A 10,000-nucleotide genomic window follows, 5' to 3' on the forward strand; every position below is an offset into this window, starting at 1 on the left:
TCCTCCTATTCCTTCTCCTCCTCTTTCTTATCTTCTTCCCCACCTCCTCCTCCTCTTCCTCTTTTTCTTTTTTTCCTCCTCCTCTTCCTCTTCCTCTTACCCCAACTCCTACTCCTCCCTGGCCCAACTCACCCATCTTTCCTCCCCTTTTTCTTTCTCTATAATTCCCTCCATTCCTTCCCTGCAAATACTCCTCTCCCCTCTTCCATCTCCTTCCCTTTCTTCTTCTTCCTCTATACTTCTCCCTTCCCACTCACCCCCCCCCGTGGATCCTCCCCCCCATTCCTTTGCCCTCCTCCCCCCGGAAGAATGTCACATGGGAAAAAAATAGAAAGTCCGACTTTATGTTTTGATCGGCGACAACTGGCCTCCATCCGCATCCTGTGACCGCTGACCGACGGTGCGTGCGTTCGTGCGTGAGCGTGTGTGAGAGTGAGTGAGTGAGTGAGTGAGTGTGTGAGTGTGTGAGTGTGTGAGTGTGTGTGTGTGTGTGTGTGTGTGTGTGTGTGTGTGTGTGTGTGTGTGTGTGTGTGTGTGTGTGTGTGTGTGTGTGTGTGTGTGTGTGTGTGTGTGTGTGTGTGCGAGCGTGTGTATGTTAGTGCACATACGTACGAGCTTGCGTGTGTTATCTCACCGGCTAATGCGAGCAAATCTGCGTGAGTTCCTGCAGGCAGCACTTCTTCCACGCATTCCCCGCTTGTCCCTCCCACATGGCAAGTGGTGGATGTGGCAGATAAAATTCCGTCCACACACCTGCGCCACAGAATCACCTGCCTAACCACACCTGGGGCCATCACACCACACGCACTTGGTCACGGCGGCGCCACCGACCCGGGCTGCCACGAAACCTCCAATCCAGGTCATCAGTTGTTCGAGCCCGAGACCCAAAATGTATGGTTTTGATTACGGTTGTTTTTGCTCTATTTGTATTACTATCACCTCCAAAATATGAATAAATATCATCGCTGATATATCATCATTGCTGTCACTATTATATACATTCCATTTTCATTATTACAATTTTCATTGTTATTGTCATTATCATCGACATTATGACTATTTTCATTATTGTTATTATCATTATTATCATTACTGTAATTTTTTTCATTTTTGTTATTACTATCAACATCATCACATCATCATTATTATCATTATCATTATTACTATTATCATTATTATTATTATTATTATCAATACTATCATTATCATTATCATTATCATTACTATTATAATTATTAACATTATTATTATTATTATTATTATTATTATTATTATTATTATTATTATTATTATTATTATTATTATTATTATTATTATTATTATTATTATCATTATTACTATTATAATTATCATCATCATTACTATTATTATCATTATCATTATTATTATCATTATCATTGTCATCATCAATATTGTTAATACTATTATTATCACTATCATGATTACCATTATTACTATTATCATCATTATTATTATCATTATTATTACCATTACTATTATTACCATCATCAACATATCATTATTATTATCATCATTATTACAATTACTATTATCATCACCATCATCATCATGATCATTTTATTATCATCCTTTTATCCTCTTTTTCATCATCATTATCCTCTTAATCATCATTGTTATCATTATGATCATTATCATTGTTATTACCATTACTATCCTTCGTAGTAGCAGTAGTAGTGATAGTAGTAGTATTGTCATCACTATCATTACAATCATCACTATTATTATCATTATTTGAAAAGTTCTCATCATCAATATCAACTTTATATGTATAATTATCATATTGTGACTACTCTTTATCATTATTATTACAATTATACTAAGGATAATAATAATAATAATAATAATAATAATAATAATAATAATAATAATAATAATAATAATAATAATAATAATAATAATAATAATAATAATAATAATAACAACAATAATAATGATAATAATAATTAATAATATTAATATTATTATTATTATAATCATCATTATTATTTTATTATCTTCATCATAATCCTAATTATCATTATTACCATCAATATCATTAACGTTATTATTACCACTATCATTATTATCATTATTGTCATAATTATCATTATTACTTTCATAATTTATATTAGTATAATCAGTATCATCATCATTGGTGTCTTGTTATTAGTATCATTATAATTAGCATCACTATCGCTATCATCATTAATACCATTATCATTGTTATAATCATGATCATCATTGCTCTCACCATCATTACTATCATTAACATTATCATTAAAATAACCCTCATTATCTTTCGGCTTACGAAGGCACATTTCATTATAACTACGCTAATAAAAGTAAAGCTATGGTGCCGGCAGTGAAAATGTATTAACAACCATAATTTAATAACATCATCATTACAGAGCCAAAAAGGTTAATCAGGATGAAAAAATAAGTAAAATGCGAACACGCACACGCACACACACACACACACACACACACACACACACACACACACACACACACACACACACACACACACACACACACACACACACACACACACACACACGTATATAAAGCTTTCAAGTCATACAAGTACATGCGGCAGCCACGATGGTCAACCCTCCCCCCCCTCATGATTCTCAAATGCCGTGGACCTGCCATTCTGGCGGCAAGGCCACCTTGTTACCATACCGTAACTCGCCCCGGCTCGCTTTTTCTCGCTGCTCCTGTCTTTCCCTTCGCTCTCTTTCTGTGCTTCTCTGGATGTCTTTCTTCGTCTGTTTGTTGTTCTTTTTATTCTCTTTTTGAACTGTTTGTTTGTGTATTTATGTGAATGTGTGTGTGTGTGTGTGTGTGTGTGTGTGTGTGTGTGTGTGTGTGTGTGTGTGTGTGTGTGCGTGTGCCTTACTTCCGCACCCCCCCCCCCCCTCAAAGCCCTCATTCGGAATCACCTGTAAACCACCCGAGGCGTCGCTAGGCAGGTGAGGACAGCTGACCTCGATGGCCAATCAGCGTTACGAAGAGGGGAGAGAGGAGGAAGGGAAGGGAGGGGAGGGGAGTGGGGCGGGTGGAGGGTAGAGGAAAGGAGGGGGAGGGAGGAGGGGAACCATGCGAAAGTTGTTACCATAACAAGTAGGTGAGTTATGCTCCCACGCGGCGCCTCACTGACCCGCCCACTCACGCAAGCCAGACACACACAACACACACACACACACACAACACACACACACACATACACACACACACACACACACACACACACACACACACACACACACACACAAAACACACAACACACACAACACACACACACACACACACACACACACACAACACACACACACATACACACGCACACACACACACACACACACACACACACACACACAAAACACACAACACACACAACACACACACACACACACACACACAAACACACACATAAACACACACACAAACACACACACAAACACACACAGCTGTAGACTATGTAAGTTACTCATTCACTCATTTATTCATTTTCTAAAAGCACATTACCCATATTACTTTGAGTGGGAGGGTAAATAGTTTTACGTAAACCTCGAGAAACGCATTCTATTACAAATATATAAATAAATAAATAAATAAACAAACAAATAATCAAATAAGAAATATATACAAATAAATAAATACACAAAATACAAACAAATAAATACAAAAGACATACAACCCAACAAAATAAATAAATAAACATAATACACGTAGATGACTAACTCGACTCCCAGACGAGCAAACCGGCCAAGCATTATCACCCAATATGGCCAGTCCTTCCCCTTGGCCAATGAGGATCACCTTCGCAGGTGAGCTCAAAGAGTGGCCCCCTTTAAGGACGAGATAATGGCCCTCAGATGAGTGCCAGGAAGGTGTCTCTCAGACTCAAGTGCTGGTGAGTTAGTCGGGGTTCCTGCCATGTGTGTCAAGAGAATGAGTTGACTGTGAGCGATCGCTGCCGAATGTAATCTTCATGCTGATATTGATAAAAAAATACAATAATAACAATGATATTGATAATGATAATGATGATGATAATAATAATAATAACAAAAAATAATGATCACAATAACAATAACAATAATAATTACAGTAACGATAACAACAATTAGATGAAGAAGACGAAGAAAAACAATAGGATAAAACAAAAACAAAAACTACAATAACAGTCATAACAATAATAATAATAATAATAATAATAATAATAATAATAATATCAATAATAATGATAATAATATTAATGTTAATAAAAATAGTAATAGCAATATTAATGTTAATAATACTAATAATGGTCTAATGACAAAATAATAAATAATAATAGTAATAATAACAATATTGAAAACTACAATAACAATATCAATAGTAATAACGATAATAATAATAATAATAATAATAATAATAATAATAATAATAATAATAATACCAATACTAATAATAATAACAATAACATTAATAATAAAAATAATGATGATGACGATGATGATAATAATAATGATAATGATAATAATAATAACAATAAGAATAATAACAATAATAATAGCAATAAGAATAATGATAGCAAATAATGATGATGATGATAATGATGTGATAATGATGATCATCATCATCATCATCATAATCATCATCATTATCACTATCAATATTTTTATCATTAATATTGCTAGTATTATCATAATCATAATCATTATTAATGTTATAACAATCATCATTATTATCTTTATTATCATCGTCATTATCATTAATATTACCCTTACTGTTACTATTACCATTATCATTATCATTATGATCATTATTACTATTATAATTATTATTATTATCACGTTTACAATCATAACAACACCAAGGGTAATAATAAATACAAAGATGATGCCATCAATGCCATCAGCAATAACAGTTACAATCACATTATTGACAATATCAATGGGAAGAAATAACATGAATAACATGACGATAAGGAAAAATCATCACCAAACACCCATCGCCTCCGCCTTTTCAATGAACTTCCAGGCACCCGCGAGTACGTGGCCCTCCGGCGAGAGTGCCTGATTAATGATCAGCTGACCCGCGAGTGCCTGATGAATGGAACTACTTCTCACCTTCGTCATGCAGAATGGCCTCTCAGGGTTACTTAGCGGCTAAGCCTTCTTACGGCAAAGTCCTTTCATGGGTTATCCAGAGGCTATGTCCTCTCATGCCCTCCTTAACAGCGAGGTCTTTTCATGGTTTATGTCACGGCTAAATCCACTTATGGATTATTCAACGGTCAAGTCTTCTTACGGGCTTTTTATCGACAAGTCCTCTCGTGGGTTAATTAACGAGTAGCTGGCCCTATATTCAAGGCTGCGACTCGTGACTGAGGGTGTGGCTGACGAGATCTCGAGTGGGAAATGGTGTTAATGGTGGGTGATTGCATCTCCCATGCATGACTTTACGATGGTTACTGCTTCCACGAATGTCTCTAGTGATTGATACTCCCATTCGTAATATGGGAGACACGTCAATAACTGGTAAGGTTGGTGCTTCCGAAAAAGGCTCTAGAGTGGATATTTTCTTAAATTGTATGGTTGATATTTCGATGAAAGCCTCCAGATGGCAGATTCTATGAAAGCCTGGACAGTGGGTGACTTTCATGAGCGCCCCTTGAGTGTGTGGCATAGTAATTAATGCCAAACGAGTGACTGACCCTCCCATGAACGCCCCAGAGTGAATGGCACTCGTGACCATGCCCCCTGCATAATAAATACCTAGCAAGTGGCTGGTGTATCTAATCATGCCCGTGGCGCTTAACCTTTTTCGTCCTGCGACCCACGGAGACTCTCCTCGAAATCACCGCAATCCCTAAAAATAAATGAAACAGTGCCGTATGAAAAGAGCACAAACGAAAACCGTGAAGAATGCAACAGATCCTCAACAAAAGCAAGAGCATTGCAAAATCCACAAAACCCTTCGTGACCTCTCGACAAATCCCAAACGACCCCCCAGGGGTTACGACCTCCAGGTTAAGAACCGCTGCCGTAAAGCATGTGGCACTCCATCTGAAAGCTTTCACGAGTGCCCAGTGATGAGTGGCTGCTACACCTCTTTACGCCTCAACAATGCTTGGCCTTCAGACGAATGCCTCGCGAGTGACTGGCTCTCCAATACATGCCTTAAAGCGGCCAGAGCTCTGCCTCGACGAATGCCCGATGTGTAATTGCTATACCCATCTATGCCTAAAGAATATTTAGCCTCCCATGAACATCCCGCAAGTTCTGGCCCTCCCATGAGTGCCCCACGAGTGCCATGAGATCTACCGGACGCCCACCCTCCATCGCGGATAGTTACAGCGCTCTCCCTCTCTCTCTTCTCTTCTCTTCTCTTCTCTTCTCTTCTCTTCTCTTCTCTTCTCTTCTCTCTTCTTCTTCTTCTTCTCTTCTTCTTCTTCTTCTTCTTCTTCTTCTTCTTCTTCTTCTTCTTCCTCCCTTCCCTTCTCTCTTCTCTTTCTCTTCTTCTTCTTCTTCTTCTTCTTCTTCTTCTTCTTCTCTTCTTCTCGTCTCGTCTCGTCTCGTCTCGTCTCGTCTCGTCCTTGTCTCGTCATCGTCATCGTCATCTCCTCTCCTCTCATCTTCATCTCCCTTTCATTTCTCATCTCCTCTCCTCTCCTATCTCATCTCCTCTCATCTCTCATCTCCCTCTCCTCTCTCATCTCCTCTCCTCTCTCATTTCATCTCCCTCTCTCATCTCATCTCCTCTCTCTCATCTCCTCTTTCATCTCATCCTATCTCATCTCATCTCATCTCCTCTCCTCTCCCTCTCTCATCTCACCTCCACCCCTCTCATCCTCTCTCTCCTCTCTCATCTCTTCTCTCATCTCATCTTCTCTCTTCATCTCTTCTCCTTTCTTCTCATCTCATCTCTCTTCTCCTCTCCTCTAATCTCCCCTCTCCTCTCTCTTCTCATCTCCTCTCCTCTCTCATCTCCTCTACTCTCCTCTCCCCTCTCATCTCCTCTCCTCTCCTCTCCTCTCTCATCTCCTCTCCTCTCATCCTTTCTCTCTACCTCCCTCCCCCCACTCCGGCAGTTCGCTGATGGCTCATATCCTTGCTTGCTTCACCTCATCCTCCGCCTACTCCTCCTCCTCCTCCTCTCGCCATTGTCGTCATCTCCGTTCCCTCTCTATTTGTTCTCTTTCTTACTATTTTCTTCTTATCTTTTTCGTAGCTCATTTTACGTCACTTTTTTCATACTATTTTTCTTCTATTTTCTTTCTTCTTCCTTACTATGCCTTATTTTTGTATCGATCTTACCCTTACAGTCTCTTTCTTTCAGATTTGCGTTCTTTCTCTCCGTCTTCCTTTCTCCACTTTTATTTGTTAGTTTTTGATCTGTATTTTCCTATCTATTTACAGAGCGTTTTCCCTTTTTGAATTTCTCCTCTTCTGGTCCCAGACCCTTTCATAACTTACTTTATCATTATTTTTATTACGACCTTCGCAATTTTTCTATCCATCTCTTTCAGCGCCCTTTCATCCTCGATCTTCTCTCATTCCCACCTATTATTCAACATTATCCCATTTCTCCTTCCTTCCCCCTCTTCCCCTCCTTCCTCCTCCCGCCCTCCTTCCCCCTCCCTCACTCCGCCCCCTTGAAGACGCCACAAAACACACGCGACAAAAGAAGAGGATGATGGCGTTGTTCGTCTGCAAATACTGCAATTAAAAGACACTCTGGGACGTGAAATTACTTGTCTTTTATTTCATCGCCCATATCCGCCGTGGAAAAACAGCTTTCGCTCTTCTTCGCACAGGCCCTCCGCCCTGTCGTTCTCGCTCTCTCCCTTTCTTTCCTTCTTTCTGTCTGTATGTCTGCCTGTCTGTCTGTCTGTCTGTCTGTCTGTCTGTCTGTCTGTCTCTCTCTCTCTCTCTCTCTCTCTCTCTCTCTCTCTCTTTCTCTCTCTCTCTCTCTCTCTCTCTCTCTCTCTCCCTGTGTGAATGTTTGCTTATTTGTCTTCCTACACTCTACTACCCTCTCTTTCTTTCTAATCTTCAACCTCATCAATCTTTAACCCAGTCCACTCCATTCACGAAAGGAAGACCAACCACACACTCACACACATCCCACACATGACTGACAACTAAATCCAGCCAAAGCGGCTCGCCTCTTACCTTGGTGCGATTGAGGGGGATGGAGAAGTCCCAGTCGGGCGCCACGAAAAGGTACCCGCATTTCGACACTTTGCGACTCGCCTGGAAAGACACGGATCTGGTTAGGACTCTCGAGAGATTTCGTCTTGTGGCACTATGTTTAGAAAAAAAATGTAGGAATAAAACTGTGTGTGTACGGAGTAATGCATCGTGCGTGACTGTATAATTAGTAATATGTGAGTATGTTGTATAGCTAGAGATGCGTGTGATGTCGTGTTGGTAATGATACAAATGTAATTGCATGATGATATGTTGCCAAAACAAATGTGTCTATGATGATGAAACAACAAAAGACAGTAATAGTGGCATGATTACGCATAAATTTACACTGAAATGAGTGTGTAATCATTACAATAATAGCAAATGAAAATATACATGTAGTTTAACTATAAGCCCAATGATAAAAATAACAATGATTCACACGAACAGACCAAAAAACTCCATATAATTGCATCACCAAACGTTATTCATGAACAACAAAAAATCGGTCATAACCCAAACACGAAAATTACCAAATGATAGCAAGAAAAAACGACAATACTAGACTCTTCTTTTCACATTGGAACAAACATATGCTAAAAATAATTCATTATATGTTATACCTTTTTGTCAGAGAAAATACAGAAATTGAACAAATGAACAAATATAATCTAAGGAATATTAAAAGTGGTCCAGGAATGATTAAGGTCACGGTGAGCTCAAGGTCAGCGGAGAGAAGAGAAGCAAAGCGAGGTCGCGAAAGGGAGCAGGAGGAACGAAAAGAACAGCGAAAAAGGGGGAACATACAGAAAAATCTCCTTTAAGCAAATGAAAATTAAACAATACAAAATATAATGTCAGTGAGGCACCAATTCCTAGCAAAGCAAAAATCGGAAAGAACTAAAGAGAATAAACTTCGTTACAAAAGAATACAAGAGGAGAAAAACAAGGTCAAAGAAGAACCCTGAATGTCAGCCGAGAAGGTCAACGAGGGAAAAATAAACAGAAGCAATCAATAACGCGAACGGGGAAGGCAATAACCAAGATCAGTGTATAACCTTCGCGTGCATATTGCGCTTGTGCGTGTGTGCTAAAAGGTATATATGTATATGCATGTATGTATGTGTGTGTGTATGTATATATATTTTTTTTTTTTCTTCATAAAAACGTGTTTATACATATGTTTATGTCTATATATATATATATATATATATATATATATATATATATATATATATATATATATATGTATGTGTATATATATGTATATGTATATGTATATGTATGTATATACATATATGTATACATACATACATACATATATAAATATATATATATATATATATATATATATATATATATATATATATATATATATATATATATATATATATATATATTACGCATACGGCCAACTTGCGCCACATGGTTCCAAGAACGCACTCCAGCCCCAGAAAAGGAAAAGCCAAGCCGGCCCCCAAAAGCGGTGACGCACACACGCTCACGGACTGACCCACGCAACCCCAGCCCCAGCCACAAGAGCGAGGGCAGATCGAGAGCCGAGAGCCGAGAGCCGAGAGCAAGGGCCACACGCAGAGGAGAGGCAAGGCTAGGTGGGGATGAGAGGGGTGATGGGGTGGGGGGGAGGCCTCCCCGTCTGACACTCATGGAAGACTCTCAAGTGTGTCTCCCTGGATGCCAAGTGGGGCTTCTTCATCCCCCCCTCTCTCTCCTTTCCCCCTCGTTCTCTTCCTCCTCCACTCCCTCCTTCGTGTCTCTCTCCCTTTCTTTGCCTCCGCCAAACTTGCCTTAGCTCC

General features: G+C 39.1%; 1 protein-coding gene across 25 annotated transcripts in view; it reads right to left on the reverse strand.

Annotated features, from left to right (window-relative positions):
• Window positions 1-10,000, reverse strand: part of LOC113821556 (uncharacterized) — a 155,498-nt gene that overhangs the window by 58,399 nt on the left and 87,099 nt on the right. For all 25 annotated transcript variants that reach the window (XM_070134025.1, XM_070134027.1, XM_070134024.1 and 22 more), the window contains one exon: window positions 8,166-8,246. In XM_070134025.1, the coding sequence (XP_069990126.1) occupies window positions 8,166-8,246 (81 nt within the window). The remainder of the gene's footprint in view (window positions 1-8,165; window positions 8,247-10,000) is intronic.

Source organism: Penaeus vannamei, chromosome 19 (assembly GCF_042767895.1).
Source record: "Penaeus vannamei isolate JL-2024 chromosome 19, ASM4276789v1, whole genome shotgun sequence".
Classification (NCBI taxonomy): Eukaryota; Metazoa; Arthropoda; class Malacostraca; order Decapoda; family Penaeidae; genus Penaeus; species Penaeus vannamei.